Here is a 20,065-nt window from a genome sequence, read left to right as displayed (position 1 = left end):
TCAACGTGTTTGACACAATTATTTCTTACATCCCTGTTCTTGAGTTTTTGAATTCATTACACAATGTGGCTGAGGACATTTAGTGTACCATTTGAGCAGAATAGGCAAAGTGTTAACTGAATATAGCACAGCAGAGACATCTCGGTGAAAGGTTGTCTACCAGAATGTGATGTTCACAAATTCGACAGTTGGGCATTGAAACTCTGGACTAAAGCTTGTTTGGAGTATGAAACGTACATGTGCAAATATTTTGAAATGTTTTTGTCTCCATGGCTGCAGTTGTTTGGTGGACAACAACAACCACCACATGGCGATGATTTGCTTATTCTGGTAGACAGGTGCTGGACTGTATGCCATGAGAAAATATTGGTTCCTCTATTGCTTCCAAAATCAACGTGTAGTTAATTCGCTGGGCTCTTCAAAGACCTACAGTACTTTCAAGGCTTACAAATATCTAGTAAATCAAGTGAGCTTTCCCTTTACAAAACGTCACGGATGAGGCGGTTTTCTTCCACCCATCCACAACAGAGGGATGGAATATTTACCTGATTATGTTTATGACGTCATTCGTAACTACTGAATTGCCCCATTGCTAGATTCCAGTTAATTATTGCTGCCAAGAATATACATTTTATGAACTGAACTCTAAATTCATAACAAAGTGAACACAACAGAAGGTGCGATAAGACAGAATTTTGACAACTAAACCAATTTTTTTTCCTAACACACAACAAACACCATGCGTTGACACATTTGCAACATTATAAAGACAGACAGCAAATAGAGGATGAAAAAAGTCAAATATCTGAAGTGCTTCTTCAGAGGTTCTCTTTCATACGAGGTTTCAGCCTTTGACACAACTCATAGAGAACAATTTGACACATTTGTCCAGCTGTGATCACAGCTGTCACAACTAATATTACTGTTAACTTCAAGTGGAAACATTATATTTGCATATGATCCCAACAACTAATGTGATATAGGTCATCAGAAGACACTGTATTAAAGAAATAACTCTCCCTAGATACTTTAATACCCTCTGCATTACAGTGAAGAGTGTGGTATGGTGTTCCTGATTCATAAGAGCTTGGGGCTCTCCTACATCTTATAGTTTCACAGCCTGTGTCCAGTGTCAGTGTTATGTTGCCAGTGCACAAGTTCCTAACTGTGCTCCTGAGAGTGTGTACATCCTTGAAGCAGACATACAGCATGGACAACCCCAAAAGACACATTTTAAAATTACACCTGAAGGATGCGTGAGCCTGCAAAGTCGTAACGTATTCTGAAAACTTAAAAAGGACAAATAGTTGAAACAAGTTGTTCTGGGAGTGATTAAGCAGATATGCGGCAGACCTAAAGTGGACATTGTTTTCCTGCACCTTGCCAGTTTCTCTGAGACATCACACTGTGACTGAAGTGGCAAATTCACTTCATTAAGCAGTCAGCTACCAGATCTCACACAGCCTGGGTAATTGTTCAGTTTAAAGTGTATCTGGACAGGCTGCAATGCAGACAAACTGAATCATGCTCCACATCTCTAGCAGCATTCATTTTTCATCCACAATGTCTCCTTCCACTTGCAGCACATTGTGCTTCCTTTTTATCTTTCATGGTGTCCAAAGTGAAGGACACAGATGCCAGTGCCAGCCGACCGCAGTCAATTGCTTTCAGAATGGCAGCAGACTGACTGACTGACTGCTGATTCAGTGCAAAGTGCTCTTCCACCGGGACAGGCGCTGGCAGGCGACGCTGGATCTCTTTGTCAGGCTACCTTCTTTTGAGCAGAGACAACCTAGAGACATGCGACACACAAGTGTTACAGCAGATCATCATCTTCACCACGTTTCTTATTGCTTATGGTACAACATAACCTAAAAAAGGGTGAACTTTGTGGATAAAAATGATGTACCTCTGCACCACCATCACCACTTTAAGTGCATTCACACTCCTTCACTTTTCACATTTTGTTATGTTGCAGCCTTATGCTGAAATGGTTCATTTTTTCCTTCAATCTACACTAATTACCCCAGAATGACAAAGCAAAAACAGGGTTTCAGAAACTTTTGCAAATTTGTTAAAGAAAAACTAAAATATTACCTTAACTCAGTATGTGATTGAAGCACCTTTGGCAGCGCTTACAGCCTCGAGTCTTCTTGGGACAAGGTTTTCACACCTAGATTTGGGGATTTTCTGCCAGACTTCTCTGTAGGTCCTCTCAAGCTCCCTCAGATTGGATGGGAACGGTCGGTGGAAAGCCAGTTTCAGGTCTCTCCAGAGATGTTCGACTGGGTTCAAGTCTGGGCTCTGGCTGGGCATCTCAAGGACATTCACAAAGTTGTCCCTAAGCCACTCCTGCATTGTCTTGACTGTGTGCTGAGGATCATTGTCCTGTTGGCAGGTGAACTCTTGGCCCAGTCTGAGGTCCTGAACTCTCTGGACTAGGTTTTCATACTTTGCTCCATTCAGCACCCCAGTCCCTGCCTCTGAAAAACACCCCCACAGCATGATGTTGCCACCACCATGCTTCACCGTTGGGATGGTATTGAGCAGGTGATGAGTAGTGCCTGGTTTCCTCCAGACATGACACTTAGAATTGAGGCCAAACAGTCTGGTGCACATTGTCAGGTGTGTGCCTTTCCAATGTCCAATAAATTTCTCCAATCAAGGTGTAGAAACAGCTCAGAGATGATCAACAGAACCGAGAGGCACCTGAGCTAAATTTCAAGTGTCATAACAAAGGGTCTGAATACTTATGTCAACGTGATATTTCAGTTTTTTCTTTTTCATACATTTGCAAAACATTGTAAAGTCCTCTTGTCGCCTCGTCATTCTGGGGTACTGAGTGCAGATTGATGAGGGGAACAATTAATGTAAACGATTTTAGCATAAGGCTGCAACATAACAAAATGTGAAAACAGTGAAGGGGTCTGAATACATTGAAAATGTCTTTTTCGCCCAGTCACTCAAGATAACCCTCAAACACATCCAGCTCCGTGTCCGTGTCATAGGGGACAGAGGCCGGGTCGGACAGCACCCCGAGGTCCACCAGCGCCTGGTCCATGTCCTCAGGCAGAAATACTATCCCCACATTCAGGACGATGTACTCCATCAGAAAGGCATAGTAGAGGATCAGGACGTTCACAAAGAACAGGCCCAGATAAAACATATATGGAAGTTCGTCCAACAGCGATTCTACCGAATCTAGCTGGGCATAAATTGGGTGTGTCATAGAAAAGAAAGGAAGCCGCGGTTTGGAGTTGCTGGTGTCACCGCTACAAATCCTTCTGGGGTGATGGGGCTGAGGCGTCCATTTCGGCTCGTCCCGTCCTGCAAGCGGTGATTGAGGGGCAGCCTTCAAGTGCTACTTAATCTGTACGGTCCAGAAGAAAACGACAGCAACACAGGGAAACTTATGGGCGTAACTTTCATAGCTAATAATAACCGTAGGACCGTATCAAAATATCACGTTAGACGACTCGATGCATTCTTTGGGTTTGCGGAATTCATGCCATGCCAGCTGGCTAGGGCTAAAAACAGTAGCATGCAAAGCTAGTAAAAACAAAGGCGAACATTTTTACAAGCAAAGTATAAGGAGTTTTCTTGTATACACATCCGTACGGGGAAATTCGAAACACTCACGAACACACGCGTCTGCCGGTGTTTTTACAGCTAAATGTCCCTTCTAACATCTTTGCCAACTGCATCAAAACAGTCCCGACCACAAAACGACGCCTGAAGCCTCGGCAGTTGATTGGCTCACCGCTTGGCAGGCTGTGCCGTGATTGGTCTTTAAGATGTCAATCAGTTTAACGGCTACTCGTGAGGACATGTCGCGTGCTTTAATCGTCATTGCTAACATGGGAAGTGAATGTTGTAGTTTTCATGCACTCGCTCTTGTATGCCGTATCAAGTGTCTATCGTGGGCAAAGAACAGCAACTCCCAGGCAAACCATCCACTAACTGTTACGTAATGACCCCTGAGCGCTGCTATCGCCGCCTATCACCTTCTGTTTGCTAAATAGCGATCTGTACGGCAAAGTGGGTGTAATGGATAGACGCGGACGCTCTCCTTAGCAAAATAACGCGCCTGGCTAAACATCACTTCCCGTAAACACCGAAACCATGTTTGGCCGGTCACGGAGCTGGGTTGGAGGACAGGGGAAAACGAAAAACATCCACTCCTTGGACCATTTGAAGTAAGTAGCTAGCATCAGAAATGCTAACGTTAGCCTCCATGATAACCGGTTGAGAACGACTGTCAGCGTTACCAGTAGCCCAGTTGTTAACAGCTAAAATAACGATAGCTAACTATCTGCAGCTGTCAAGTCAGCTAATAAAAACCATGCTTGATGTATCGTTTCTACTCTGCTTGGTAAGGTAGCTAGACGTGAGCTAGCTAGCTCGTATTTACTAGCTTTAAAATGAAAAATCAATCCTAAAACAGAATTGACAGTGTACTATCCTAATTGTTTTGGACAATAATGTCAGTGTTTAACATCGAACAATTACTGCCCACATTAACTGAACATAGAAGCATCAATACTTATAGGGCCTGCACAGGTGTTTTCAGTTATTCTGGCTGATTAGGTATTGCTGAGGCCACCACAGTCCATGCACCAATCAGAGGGGCACAACTTCAAGTTGCAACAGGAGCAACAAATTCAGCCAATTGAGGGAGAGATCAATCAAGCTCAGTCTAGACACACCCATAGAGTCCAGAGAAGAGGTATAATCAGGCAAAATAAATGAAATGAACTGTGCATTTACCACTTTTTTCCACACATCTCTCTCCATCAGGTATATGTACCATGTCCTGACCAAAAACACCACGGTGACAGACCACAACCGAAACCTTCTAGTGGAGACCATCCGCTCCATCACAGAGATCCTCATCTGGGGGGACCAGAATGACAGCTCTGTGTTTGAGTAAGTACAAGTCGATGTCTTTATGCCAGATCCCTCACCTGTAGCTACAAATATGCAGATGTGACTGCTGCATGGGAATCAATGTGACAGCTTGATACTTACTTGTATTATAATCTATATTCATATAGGCGAGGTTTGCTAATTGTGCATATTCTTTTTATAACCTCTCATTCATGCGCCTGAACAGATGCACACTTGTAAACTAATGAACTGTGACTTTTCAAAGAGCGCCTTGATGTCAGTCACGAAAGATTTCTCCGCATTGATTTTTGCTATTCATGTTTGATCACCTGATCTAGAGATGTTTGAACAGAATACAGAATCCAACAGAATCCAACGTTATAACTAACATAGATGGATAATCAAATACTCAAACAATACTCCCCCACTTTCTTTCTGTTTAGCAACAGCAACAACAGAGCCACCATGCTGCTCTTCTCTTTGACTGTAAACCATTCAAAACTGTGTCTGTGTATCAAAAGAGATTCCTTATATTCTTTCCTCTTATGCTGGCTCTGCACAAAGTCTTAGCATTTTAACTTGAAAATACGTTAACATACATATTTCACCATTACATATTTGTATAAAAGAAAAATGGTAATTATTTTTGCTGGGAAAAAAAAATCTTAGTAAATGTTTGCAATGTAATGTCGCATTGCAAAATGTACGTTCAACTGTAAGACAACCACTTGTGTTGTGTGTTTTATGTAGTTTAACAGGAGAACCACTGAAGTATTTCAGTCGTTTCTGGGTACTCAAGCTCATGAATTGTTTTTAATCTGAAGCAGCTCTCCAGTTAGTGCTGCATGCCATCATCTCTATCTATCGACTTCGCCACCTCTTTATTATATAAAACAGGAAATGGCTTTGAAGAGCAGAAAAGCCACAGAGGATGTTGAAAGCGTTCTTGGTGCTATCAGGAAATCCTTAGAATAAACATGAGCACGGTCACACCTAATTTTTAGCTGTTAGCTAGTAGTTGTTCAGTGTTTTGTAGTCATTGGCTGTATAAATTTACAGTTTTTTAGTAAGAGTTGAACTGTGACTTTATGATAATTTTATTTTACTACTACTTACTTTAATGAACAATAGCATGAAATCATAAACTGCAAGATTTGTTGGGGTGAAATTAGCAGTATGTGAGTACAGGAAATCAGCATAGTGCAGCACAGAAATGATGGTCAAAGGTGATCCTGTCTTTAAGATTTGTTTTTTGCACATTGCTGTTATATTGTGACAGTATAGAGTATAGATACAGACAGGAAACATAGGTAGAGAGAGAGGGGTATATAAGGTGCATTGCTGGAATCAAATCAGGGATGTTGTGGGTGTATGGTATTAACCACTTGTTCACCAGGATGTTGCTACAAAAGAGAAACATTCTTCTTTTTGATATTTATATTTCAAGATCAAGTCATCATGAATTGAATCCTGCATGTGTTTGTCTGTGCACAGCTTCTTCCTGGAGAAGAACATGTTTGCCTTCTTCCTGAACATCCTGCGACAGAAGTCGGGACGCTATGTGTGCGTCCAGCTCCTCCAGACCCTCAACATACTGTTTGAGAACATCAGCCATGAGACTTCCCTGTGTAAGTATTTGAATCAACACTGGTTGAAAAAACACATGTATAATGTAATGTATTTCCATAAAATAGTCCTGAAACAAATAATAAATTTCTTAAAATGTTTTTTTAGAGACTGCTGCTTTATTAGTTTGTTGACTGATGTTTTGTTATGATATAATGCACTCCCACTGTATTTGAAGGGGTTTCTGTTATATATTAGAAACATCTTACTGTATAATGCAATCTAGGGCTGCAATTTTTTTTATTATTTCTTAGTTTGTATACTCATTACAGGAATGTTGTATTGGATAGCCCTAAAATGTACAGTGTGTACATGTTATTTGATACATTTTGTAGGCTTAACAATACAAGGCATGTTGCACTGCCTTTCTTTGCTGAAATATACAATGCATATCAGCCTGCTGCATATTCTGTTGTTGCTAGGCAACCAAAGACTCGGCAGGTATACTGTCAAATACAGTGGGCTGATAGTATATATATAAAGTAAATATGGTTTGCAGTCTGGTAAATTGTAGAGGTATTAAAAAAAACTCAGTTGTGGTATCGTGACAACAGGAACTAAAAGTCTTTCTCATGTTCACTGCACACAACAGTCACCGCAGTCGTCCAACCTCACTGTTGATCTGGTGATAATAGCCTAGAGCTAAAATGAAAGTAGTGCAGTGAAGCTATCCACTCTCAGCTTTAGACGCTCAGTGTGCTCCTAGATGGTAAGTCAGCAGTTCACAAAAAGCCACCCTCCTAAAACAGCCTCTCTTCTTCTCAGATTACCTCTTGTCAAACAACCACGTGAACTCCATCATCGTCCACAAGTTTGACTTCTCGGACGAGGAGATTATGGCCTACTATATCTCCTTCCTCAAGACTCTGTCACTCAAACTCAACAACCACACCGTGCACTTCTTCTACAATGAGGTGAGGCCATAGACGGATGGGGGGAGATCAGAGGGAAGAAAGAGGGACTGAAAGAAATGAGAAACATAGAGGATCTTTCATTCAATGTCAACAGCTTTTATTGTGCACTCGCTTTTACAGACAAAGAGGAAGGAAGGAAGAGACGAAACTTGAGTGGCTGAGTTTTTACTACTAGTGGTATTTTAAAGTGGCACACAAAAGCACTCTATGTAAACAATTATTGTCACAAAAATCATTTTTTACAGTTGATTTGTTAGTTGACCTGTGTTTATACTTCAGGTGACCTCTATCAGCCAATATTCAGCAGCACACTTCCCCTGTCAAAGCATCAGCTTCTTGTGCAGATGGATTGATTTAGCAGATAGTGTCCACAAGTCATCTTTCTCTTCACTAGCTGATACAAACACATGAGTGTCAAATCAATGTTACCTTCATTTGTTAAAGTAAGGCTAAAGAATGGCCACAGTGTTTACAACAAGATCCTGTTCCTCTGAAAAGAAGTTTCAAAATAGTTGTTTTATATTTTAAAATATTCATAGAATATTGCCATTCAGGTGTGTGTGTGTGTGTGTGTGTGTGTGTGTGTGTGTGTGTGTGTGTGTGTGTGTGTGTGTGTGTGTGTGTGTGTGTGTGTGTGTGTGTGTGTGTGTGTGTGTTAATGGCAACACCAAAGAATACTGATCATTTGAATGATCTCTGATGATGTTGATACCCTTCATTGTTTCAGCAGTATCTGTAGTCCTTCCATTGGCCTGTGTGTGCTGGGGAAAGTTATTGGTGTACTGTTGATGGTAGCTTTACCGCTGAAGCCGAAACCAGACCCAATGTGTAGATCTGAGACTATGTATGCATGTGGTTAGATAACCTCTAACATATTTATTTTAGTTTCATTTGACTTTACTTAATTTATCAATTAACAATAAAAGTAAAACCTGCCTTTTTGCAAAGCAAAGGAAGACATTTCTCATCTCTGGCTGTAGAGTTTTAGAGCCTGAAGGCAAATCATATTTAAAAGGTCATGATTGTAATTCATCTCTCACTTCATTTATTATAATTAATTTATAAGTGATTGATTTATAGTTTATTTTCCTCCAGAGGGCGCTATTAGATAGCGGATTACTTTGCCTTTCCTGTCAGATCTATGTCTACGACACTTTTTAAGACCAGATGGCACACTCTTGGTTTGGGTTTGGTTTCAGGGTCAGGTTTCTTCATTTGCTGTGACCTCTGGGTGACTGTTTGCTCTCTGCCCTCCAACTGTGATTGGCTGGAGGTCACAGTGACTGAGGAAAGTTTGGGTAGAGGATCAGGCACTGGCACAGAGAGATGACTATAAGATGCAGAGCTGCCGGTTTGTAATGCTCATATTTATTAAGTGCAGCATGCTGGTATGTTAATAGATGTTGACCATCTAAAGTAGTGTTAGATTGTTAGGAGCAAAAGTCTCTTTAGTTCAGCTTCATCTTTTTGAGTGTATTTCTCATGTTTCAGGTTGGGCTAAAAACATCCAAATCAAAAGCTTACAATGTGGTCTTTTGATGTAAGGTGCAGCCTCTTCAAGTCAGCAACAAAACAGGCTCACTTATCCATCCAATATAGCATCCATACTGACGATTTTAAGAACTTGTAAGGCATCAACGAATGCCCAGACTTGCACTTTAACATTTGTAGACCATTTTCTCAGTTAGAGAACTAAATACCAGTTTTCTACTTTCATTAACTCCTTTCTTATCAAAATGCGATACTGCCCAGAATTTCTTCGATGGCGTGCCTTGCTCACCGGCGCCCCCTCTCTGTCTCCCACACACAGCACACTAATGACTTTGCCCTGTACACCGAGGCCATTAAGTTTTTCAACCACCCTGAAAGCATGGTCCGCATCGCAGTCCGCACCATCACACTCAACGTCTACAAAGGTGAGTGCCAATAACACGCATGCGCACATGCTGACCATACGCGTGCGCAAACACGAACACTCTCGGGATGCTGGGACCTGCGTACCGCCTTTCTCTGTAATCCTTCCCTCTTCTTGCTGCTGCTGCTGCTTCTGGTGCATGAGCATGACTAACAGGTAACGCTGTAACAAACACACACAAATACACAGTCTGCTGAATTTCTGGCCTTAAATGTTCTGTTTCTTTCTAGTGTGATGTAGTCGGAATAATACCGTATGAACATATCAGTATTTTATGTTTTTCAAAAGGTCTTGCAACTAAAGTAGTGCATGAAAATCATTATTCACAGCAACCTGGTATTAGTCTAAGAATTTCAAGTATCTCTAAGCAGGTTTTTTACAGTAATACCATCTGCCGTTAGACACACGTCTTTTCTAGTGATATCTCAGACTGCAGGTCTACAACACAGGCTAGATATTCAGTAAATATTTGCTCAGAACTTGCCAGATGAAAGCTGTTGACCTCTAACACTCAGTTGAAATGGAGAAGATGCATAGAAATACTTACAGTTAAGAATCTATATACAGCAAGGTCCGGCTGTAACCCTTGGATCTCTGCAGTCAGTCAGCCAGCAGCTGTGTAGGTCTCTTTTGTTGTGCAAACAATCCACTTTGGGTTGTTATTTTGAGGACAAATTAAGGGTTTTATTCCCTGTTGTCAGATATGGCCATGAATAATTACATACATTTACATTTGTATAGAAGGTAATTGGATGTTAATACTGTATTTAGTATTTACTCATAATTCATGTGTTTTTGTTACTCACACAGCTGTAATTCATTATTAGCTTTCTTTTGTATTATTCTTGATAACACCTGCTAAGTTACTGTTATCCTTTACTTTTATACTAATGAGATATTGACACAATGAAAGAAACTCTGAAGTTGCCAACTAATGCACAAAATTACTATTTATTAACTATGAATTTAATAGATATAAAATAATCATCTAATCATCTGTGATTGTAATAATCCAACAACATATAAATCAGCAGAAAACCAACTTGTTGGAATTTTATGTTTATGGTTTTTGAACCCACGTACCTGAGACAGCGGCTAACAGGGTTAAAGATCAATTAATTTGAACTTTGCGTGTGTGCAACGCCGGGTTCAGCATCACCACCTCACATATTTACTAACTATGAAGGAACTAACTCTTCAGCAAGTCCACTTTACCCAGCATGCAAATGGTTGAAACCCCCCACCCAAAAATCTATTGCGCATTACCACTGCAAGTTTTTCAAAATAAATGCCCTATGAGTGCAGGAGCAGCACATCAGTGATGCTGTGAGTCTGTAAACAGGATTTATGTAAAGGCTGTGTTGCTTTCTGCGCTGTGCTGCGTCAGCCTCTGCTTCTCCTTCCTGCCGTCTCTCTGGGCTCCTCAGGGCTCGGAGCTGGTCACTCCGGGGAGGCCGGTGGGGCATTTAGCGGGTTTGGCTTTTCTCCACACATCATGCTTCTCTTCACGATACATAACATTGCCTCAACATACAGTCACTGCAACATATCAACTATGGCGCCCTGTCTGTCTCCGTACCTGTTTGTCTAGTCCTGCATGTACGCTTCGCACCGGACAACTTTGTGTCTTACGTCGTCCATAAAGTCTCGATTCTGTAACTCCCAACTGTGACGTCATTAGAGTTAGCATTTATGAAGTAACCTAGTGGTGTGGGGGGTACATCACTGCTGGGTTGGCCATGGGCTTTGCTATAATAAGGAATCTGTCAAAGAGGGAAGCATCAACTCAATGTAGCAACTTTGATCGAGCATCTGAGAAGAACATTTGTATCCTGATGTACAGGCTGAGACATTACTGCAAAGTGTTAATTGCATTGTGATTTTATACAGGGAAAGCTGTGGCTTCAAGCCCTTTGCTAATTTAATAACTTTTTAATTAACCCATGACTTAAATACTTGCAGTACTTGAAAATGTTTTTTATCATCATAATGTTGAACCTGTCACTGTTTGATGCTTCCTACTGATTCCTTTGGTCACGTACTGCAAATGACAACCTGGAAAAGGATTTTAACCTCAAGATAGACAGTGTCAACATATTTTAGTCAAATTATGTTACTACAATGTGACCTGAAAATACGTTTCAAATGTTTAGGTAACATATAAACTCCTTTGCCAGATGTGCCTTTGTTTGCAGTTTATTTGTTAAGATACCTGCGGGGTCCTTCCCAACCTCCACCCCTCCACAGCTGCCCCTGTACTCACATTAACCCTGTGTCTGTTTCCCCCTCTCCCTCCTCCTCTTCAACAACCACTCTTCCTCCTCTTCCTCTCCTTGTCTCTCTCCTCCTCTCCCTCCTTCCTCTACGCGCCCATCTGCCTAACTCCAGTTTCATGTAAGTTGGTTCCATTCATTCAGTCTTTTTTTTTAGGGCTGGGTATCCTAGAAACATGTTTTGTTGTTATTTTTTATTGTTGTTATATTTTTTTGTTACCAGTTGTTCATCCAGTACATTGATGCAGATACAATTCTAAAACAAGTGGTAAATTAGCCCATAAGCCAGTCATTTCAGTTGGTGCTGTTAATGTGAGACTTGTGAGACAGAATATTGATTTTAATGCTTCAAATTTAAAATGAGTTATTTTTACACATCACATGTCATTGTTTGCTGATGCCCAGCCCTATTTGTTCCTAATAGTGTATTTGTTATAAATGTACTGATATGAATATCCTTGCAATTCTTGTTCTTGTAAACCATTCTGTATCACCCACCTACATACATGCAGAAAAAACCTGCATGCCTTTTTTATTTATTTTTTCTTCTTGGGTTAATTGTTCCACAGACTTAATTTCAGCTGAGCCCCACATGTTGATTGCTATTTTGGTGATGGGTTTGACAGTTTTGGTCACTGGTTATTTAGTCAGTATCTCCCTCTGCTTCACTTCTCAGTTCATCCACTAATGCACTAAGCTGGAATGACGTAGGAGTAGTTGCAGCTTGTGATTAGTCTATTTGTTTTCTGCTGTTATGTAATTCAATCATTTGATTTGGCTGCTCATTCACTACTTGTCCCTGTTCGACCTGTGTGGATTGGCATTATGAAATTATTATCAGCTTTTATTTGCATTTGGACTAATACATGAGAAAGTGTTACTACACCAGGACTGTTCACATTTCAAGTTAGTTAAGCTGTCATTCACAGATCTCATGCTTGTATTGAACAGACAGAAAGAAGCCCCAGTTACGTTGTTTCAGTTTGAAACTGAACTGGCTTTCCTCTTAATCCCACTCAATAGTATTCCCTTTATATTGTAATAACAATGGATTGAGTGGACCTATTCATGTAATTAATGTGACTTTATGTGGTTGGTTAATTTTCTTAATTTGCCTCTTTTTTCTTTTTTTTTAATGGTTTCGTTGTTTTTTTTAAATCATATTTAATTGTGACATTCTGGTAATTCTCTGGGATCACAAATGTGTATGCGTGCGTGCGTGCGTGCGTGCGTGCGTGCATGTGTATTAGATACCTGTGGGCAGCATCAGTAACCACCCTAACCCAGATCTTGATCCTGACCCTACTCTCTCCAGTGGACAACCAGCACATGCTGCACTACATCCGAGATAAGACAGCGGTCCCATATTTCAGCAACTTGGTCTGGTTTATTGGCAGCCATGTCATCGAACTGGACAAGTGTGTGCAGACAGATGAAGAGTAAGTGCTATCTGTCTTTCCCAGAGTAATTCTCACTGTGGCCTGTAGAGGTCAGGCCTGTCTCTGGTTTGTAACCATCACCGTGGACCACTTCCACTACCTAAATAACACCTCAGTCTCTCTCTCTCTCTGCCTCTTTGTTGTGTTCCAGACATAAGAACAGAGGGAAGTTAAGTGACCTGGTAGCGGAGCACCTTGACCACCTCCACTACTTGAATGATATCCTCATCATCAACTGTGAATTCCTTAATGACGTTTTGACCGACCACCTCCTAAACCGCCTGTTCCTGCCCCTCTATGTCTACTCTTTGGTTATCCCAGAGACGGTATGTAGACATGAAATCAATAGCACATGACGTGTTATAACACATATGTGTTGTTACATAAGATAATGTGTTAAAGAAAGCAGAGAAATTCTGTGTGTGTGTGTGTTTACAGTGTCAATTAATGAATTGTTTAGTCTGTTAAATGTCAGAAAATAGTCATCACAGTCCCAGACTGACAAGTATTTGGTTGATTGGTTTAAGTTAAATTTAGTACGTAATCACCTAGACTTGAAACTTCCTCCACATAACTACGGCATCATAATGAAACACACATCCACACGGAAAGTTACTTTAAGTTTTTTTAAGTTTATATATTTGAGGTTTAATAGTGTTAAAATGGCAGAGTGATCTGTGAAAGCTTCCTGGAGGTGCATTCACGTGCTGAAGCGAAAGTCTGACGACAGAGCTTCACCATTCAGCTTCAACATAGTATTGCATTTATAAGATATGATTTGGAGACACAACAGGGATTACAAATAATTATCCAATGTTGTACAAACTTGTCATAAATTTGACAGTTGTATTGAATGTTCTGTCGCATTTTCTTATAGGTACTAGCTGTAGAGCTGCTATATATGTGACCTTGACTGGCCTTTAATAATTTTCTTTCTGGCCTGTTTCTTTAGTCTGAAGAGCGAAAGATCAACCCTCAGGTGTCCCTCTACCTGCTGTCTCAAGTGAGCAACACACACACACACTCATCACACGCTACCACCAGCTATCACCAAAGCACTGGCATATTTTAGTTTTGTGGTTGGATGTTAATCTGCCAGTCATTCTGCCTATTTATCATATAGGTTAACCCCTCAGGAAATGTGTCAAACTTTTTTATAGCAGTTTTGTCCAATTCTGGAACCCACTACAGCTACTGGATTCAGTGATATTTCTGTAATTCAAAAGTAAAGTTAAAGTTTCAGCTACATGTTTGTTGTTTGTAGAAGTCTTTTCCCTTCGTTTTATTTTCTCATGTGAGGTAAACCTGTCTAATGAACTCGTCTAGCTTGGTTCAAAGTTTGACTTTGAAATTCACAGTGAGCTGTTCAGATGTTGATTTGACATGCAAAACCGAATTTTATTAGTTATGAACTCTATCATGCATTTTTTAAATATACTCAGTTTCTTCCCTTTCTTCTTTTTGTTACTTTCTTATGTGTGTATGTCTGTGTGTTTCAAAGGTGTTTCTGATCATCCACTATCAGCCTATGGTCAACGCCCTGGCCGAAGTTATTCTCAATGGAGACCTGTCTGTCTTCACCCCACAGACGGATATACACAGCACACACAAGACCACGGTAACACACTTGCATGTACAAACAGAAAAACACAGTCAAACACGCTATATACACACGCACTGTACAGACCAACATCCAGACCAACAGCAAACCAGAAAGACAATAATGTTCGACACAAATGACACTCGCAGAAACATGATGAAAACCACTACACACACACACACACACACAGCAGACATTGCATTGTGTTACACTTTAGTACACACACACACACACTGGGAGTACAGCATACAAACAAGAAATTCAACCGCATGGATGCATGAGAACACACACACACACACACACACACACACACACACACACACACACACACACACAGACACAGACTGGAGTTCCAGAAGTGCGTGTTGGTGGTTATGACATTGCGGGGTCATGGTTTTCTCCATGATTCACCCACATCAAGGCAGAACATGCAAATGACTTTTTTCTTCTTTACATTTTTCGAACACACTCTCTCCCTTGTTTCCATCTTTTCTCCCCTCTAAGCCATGGTTTGAAACGTTCTGTCTGCTCTTTGTATCGTCCTACTCTGATTGTCTCTGTGTATTTACATCCGTATCTGTATGTTATTTCCCTTTTCTCTTTGTGTCTTGCTTTCTGTCTCCCCCTTGCCTCCCCCTCATCTTCCCCATCTGATTCCCCTCACCTGTCATTTTCTAATTTTCTCTTCCTCTCATTTTCTTCTTCTCTTGTGGTTCAGTTTCTCTTCCCTCATTCCCCCTCTCCGTCTTGTTCATTTTTTGACCATCTGTTTGTGAAGTCAGGTGGGTGTGCTGAAGAAGTGAGCGTTTCTGAGAACCCTTGTGGTTATTCGCTGTGCTGTGCTGTGCTGTGTGTGTGTGTGTGTGTGTGTGTGTGTGTGTGTGTGTGTGTGTGTGTGTGTGTGTGTGTGTGTGTGTGTGTGTGTGTGTGTGTGTGTGTGTGTGTTGTAAGAAGCAGCCTACCTTTTCAGTGAATGTGAGTTGAGGCGTGATGTCTTTAACAATGTTGGTCTACCACAATAAGAGGCAGACCCATGTGTATATATGTATGTATATATATGTATGTTTTTTATATGTATAGAAACCATTGAAATGGTCCAAATTTAAAGATTTTCCATCAAATGAAGAGAGAAACAGACTTGAGACTTGTGTTAGTTCCTGTGTTTTTTTCTCTTAATTTGTTCTCTACTGTTTTGCTGCTGCTTTGATTCCTTAAAGGCCCAACAGAATTTAACATCAAAAGGTTTTCTTATTCTGAATAGAAAATTGGTCACTAATGCAAATGGTGTTATTTACTTGCATTTAACTAGCAGAGATGTGTATGTCTTTGTGTCCTTGATCGTTGCTAGAATGTGCTCTTACCTGTTTGCTCATTCTGCATGTTTGCAGGCATATGGAACACCTGCGTTTTTACACAATGATTTCTTGTGTAAAAAGCTCAAAACAATGTCTGATGATACCTTCGAGATAATAAAAAGTTGCACAGACGTATTCTTTTACATGCATGTTGGATTGTGGATATTATTGTTTCCACCACATGAGGTAGAACTTCTGTCGTGTTATTGTTTGATTTATTGTAGATGAAACACAGACAGACGAGGCATGAGCTCTGTTTTTCACAGGTGGTCAAAGGTACTTCCTGTTTGGCTGTGATGTGGCAGGAAATTAGGTCACATGGTGGAACACTGACAGAGCTGGCTCACCTAACCCAAATCTCTTTCCTGGAAAAAGTGTTTTTTTTCTCTCTCCCTCTCTTTCTCTTTTTTGTACACGTGTTTACTTGCAAGTGCACCAGTTAGATACATGATGTCAACATTTGCATGTCTGTTCAAGTATCTTTGTTTCAGAAGCACATGCAGCTGTTTGAGTTGTGTGCATTCAAAAGTGTATCTTTGACCGGCAAATGGTGCCCTATTTTGCTGTGCTGCAAGGTGTGTGTATGCAGGGGTTTGCCTGTGTGTGTGTGTGTGTGTGTGTGTGTGTGTGTGTGTGTGTGTGTGTGTGTGTGTGTGTGTGTGTGTGTGTGTGTGTGTGTGTGTGTGTGTGTGTGTGTGTGTGTGTGTGTGTGTGTGTGTGGGTTTGCCTTGCATGCTCCCTGACCTCCATTAATTTCTCAGCATAGGCTCAGAGTGTGAGCGGTTTACCAGAACATAGTCAACTACCAGGTGCAACACACACACTGATACTAGTCTGTGGTTTATGTCTGACAGCACACACACTGTGTTTTTAGCAGCAACTATAGTTCAATCCTAAGTGTTCTGATGTACCAAGTGATACAGATAGATGATACAGATATCAGTGTTTTTAAACGTGGGGCAGACAACAGGAAGGATTAGAAAGACTTCTAAGTCTTCTGTGGAAAGGAGTAGCTAAGGCTTTATTATCCTTCAGAGTGGTATTCTAAAAATAGGGTTGACTTGATCTAAAACACAAACCATACAACACATGTTAATCTGACAGCTACGTTTCTGTATTCAGTGTTATCATTAGAATTAGTAGTGGCAGTAATTATTGTCTTTATGATTACTCAGTTTTACAGTCAGTGTTGTCATTTTTGTTCAGCATCTTATCGTTCACCAGCTGTTTCCTGTGTGCATATCTTCGTTTTGGTGCCATAGTTCCAGTATGGCTTCACAGAAGTGGCCCCTGTGTGTGTGTGTGTGTGTGTGTGTGTGTGTGTGTGTGTGTGTGTGTGTGTGTGTGTGTGTGTGTGTGTGTGTGTGTGTGTGTGTGTGTGTGTGTGTGTGTGTGTGTGTGTGTGTGTGTGTGTCAAGTGGTCATTTTCCTCCTCTACTCTGAAAGTCTATCAGGGAGGAAGTGGCTTGTGTGTTTTAACGGACTTCGATCAACAAGATAGTGCATAAAGGATTTATTTTAAGGCTGTGTGTGTGCATGTGTGAGAAGATGTGTTTTGTGTATGCATGTGTTCTCCTGCGTATTATTTTTTGCATGCACATCTACCAGTAAAGGGTTGCAGTGATAATGCTTTCTGGAAACTGAGTATCCGGCCTCTGAGTGTGTTCACACCGGCATATCATCACCTGATTAAATACACCCCTCCCATTTTCTTCTCCTCACTTGTTTTGAACTGTTATCTGCATTTTTGATACCACTGTAGACATGAAAAACCAAGAAGCAAAGTCACAGAACGGCCACTGCTTTATTTTAACCAAAAACATGTTTGAAACCACATGATAACAAAATACTTCCATAATCACCAAAAAGTATTCCGACATAATGTAGAGTTGATAAAATAATTACTCTGTGATGTGATGTCTTCCCGTCTCACACTCTTGCCTCTCTGATTCCTGTCTGTCCTTCTCTTACCCCCCAGGCCAGTGCAGGAGGTGTGCGACGGTTCACCAAGCCCCCCGAGTCTCTGGAGCGCTCCCTGGAGCTGTCCCGCCACCGCGGCCGCAAGAGAACTCAGAAGAGGCCAAACTACAAGAACCTGGGCGAGGAGGAGGACGACGAAAGGGCTGGGGGAGGGGGAGGAGGCAGCGGAGGAGGAGGAGAAGAAGGCTGGGATGATGATGGCAGAGGAGGAGAGAGGGAGGCAGGCCGAGAGAGAGAGAAGGGAAAAGGTACAGAGGGAGGAGGGAGTTCTAAGGGAAGCAGAGCGAGTGGGGAGACGGCGGAAGGTGAGTGTGTGTCTCATTGGACACAGCAGTACAGGACTGTGTTTGTGAGTGTTTCTTTACTCCCATCAATCAGACGCAGTCTCCCATAATTCACCCTGGTTACCCAACAGCCACCGCAGCAGCAGCCCTCATCTCCAAACAGAAAAGAGAAAGAGATTAACTCAAAAGGCAGAATAGCGAACAGATGATAGCAGCTTACCTTTTACTGTACATGTGCTCGGCTTTTTTGCTTTTCATGTTGGCCGCTTCATTGTGCACATGACTGTTGCGGTCATCTCCGTGCATTTCCTGTTTATTTCCCAAATTCAGATTAGGCTATGCAGCCTCTTGATTTCATTGAGTAGTAAGGCTGGACATGTAAGGACATGCATGATTCCTGGAAAAGGGAAGAGTGTTAAAATCAACAAAGAATGAAAGAGGGTGAAAAGGTGAAGCTAAAAGGAAATGCAGAAGACAAACAGCGAAAGTTCAAAAATTCCTCTTTGGCTAGTTTTGAGATGAGGCCTCCATCATTCTGCTGCTTCCCCTGTTTGGCACCTTTTTTAATTTCTCTGTGGTTACCATGGCTACCACTGATCACATGTCCAACAAAATCTCCATGGCAGCTGGCTGTCCATTTCCACGGTGACACACCATCCATCCTGTACTCCTCACCTCTCCGCCTGTCTCTCACTCCTGCACTGTGTTCACGTGTGTGTGTTTGTTAGCATCTAAGTGTGTGTGCGTTAAATAGAACTGTGACCATTTCACTCATCTGAAATTATTCCTTCTTCACATTGACTGAATAGAGTTTTTGTGCAGTGCTGCACAGTCTTTAAAGCTTCTGACAGCCCGAATGCACAGAGTTTGACAGCATGAGTTTTAACACAAATAGCATCGTGGGCTGCAGAGAAACGGATAGTTTCAAAATGAGACATGTACCATTTCGGGTGGAAAAACAACACCTACCCTATTCAACTGATTGATCAGAAAAGTGATAAAATAAGATTTGAAGGATAGACGGTAAGTTAGGTGACATGCTGTACATCGTTGGTGAAATATTCCGCACCTTTTAATCAAATAGTGCATTTTATGCTCTGAAATATTTTGGTCTCTAATCAATAGTAAGCAGACACTGATGGTACGATTGGCTCATCTTTGCTGCTTTTAACATATTTCATAATTTTTTGAACCAGTGACTGGTGAGAAGGAAGCACTTCAGTCTGTACATTCATGATCACCGGTGACAAGGGCCTGTTTTTTCTTCATAGCTATGATGAGTTTGTTCAGGGTGTGTGATGTGAAAGTTAATTGCATGTATTTAAAAAAAAACAAAAAAACATCAACAACTTCACATTTATGCACATTTACATAAGTATTTGTGTGTGTGCACAGAGATAGAGATGGTGGTGATGGAGAAGGTGTCAGAGCTGACGGAGCAGAACATCACTGATGAAGAGAAGACGGCTGCAGCCACCCGCACGCACACACAGAGGAGCAGGTACCTGCACACACATATCTGAACAGTTAAACTGGAAAGATATGAATATAAGCAAAGGCAGAAATTTCTATGGTCTGATGATATCTTCTCTCTTGCTGCAGACCGTTCTTAGACATGGTGTACAGCGCTCTCGACTGCAGCAACGACGACTACCACGCCCTGTTTGTCCTCTGCCTGCTATATGCTGTCTCACACAGCAAAGGTTGGCCTTTCTTTTCATTTCATTTAACCACAAATACATTCATAGTGATTCTTATATTAGATACCTGGTAAATTAATTAATTAACTGGC

The 20,065-nt window shown here is 41.3% G+C and overlaps 2 protein-coding genes across 2 annotated transcripts in view; one reads left to right on the top strand and one right to left on the bottom strand.

The window, feature by feature from the left end:
- Positions 1 to 2,959: 2,959 nt before the first annotated feature.
- On the bottom strand, positions 2,960 to 3,229 carry dexi (Dexi homolog (mouse)). The gene has a single exon (XM_070924016.1). The coding sequence runs from the start codon at positions 3,227 to 3,229 to the stop codon at positions 2,960 to 2,962; it is 270 nt and encodes an 89-aa protein (XP_070780117.1).
- An 893-nt stretch (positions 3,230 to 4,122) lies between these two features.
- clec16a (C-type lectin domain containing 16A) overlaps positions 4,123 to 20,065 on the top strand; it is a 34,011-nt gene continuing 18,068 nt past the window's right edge. The window contains exons 1-12 of the mRNA XM_070923319.1: positions 4,123 to 4,196; positions 4,798 to 4,926; positions 6,382 to 6,515; positions 7,279 to 7,427; positions 9,238 to 9,343; positions 12,931 to 13,054; positions 13,206 to 13,380; positions 14,007 to 14,057; positions 14,556 to 14,672; positions 17,988 to 18,294; positions 19,669 to 19,774; positions 19,876 to 19,976. Of these exons, the coding sequence (XP_070779420.1) occupies positions 4,123 to 4,196; positions 4,798 to 4,926; positions 6,382 to 6,515; positions 7,279 to 7,427; positions 9,238 to 9,343; positions 12,931 to 13,054; positions 13,206 to 13,380; positions 14,007 to 14,057; positions 14,556 to 14,672; positions 17,988 to 18,294; positions 19,669 to 19,774; positions 19,876 to 19,976 (1,573 nt within the window). The remainder of the gene's footprint in view (positions 4,197 to 4,797; positions 4,927 to 6,381; positions 6,516 to 7,278; positions 7,428 to 9,237; positions 9,344 to 12,930; positions 13,055 to 13,205; positions 13,381 to 14,006; positions 14,058 to 14,555; positions 14,673 to 17,987; positions 18,295 to 19,668; positions 19,775 to 19,875; positions 19,977 to 20,065) is intronic.

Source organism: Enoplosus armatus, chromosome 17, assembly GCF_043641665.1.
Source record: "Enoplosus armatus isolate fEnoArm2 chromosome 17, fEnoArm2.hap1, whole genome shotgun sequence".
Classification (NCBI taxonomy): domain Eukaryota; kingdom Metazoa; phylum Chordata; class Actinopteri; order Centrarchiformes; family Enoplosidae; genus Enoplosus; species Enoplosus armatus.
The sequence above is the reverse complement of the archived record's forward strand: the minus strand, read 5'-3'. Positions and strand labels throughout refer to the sequence as shown.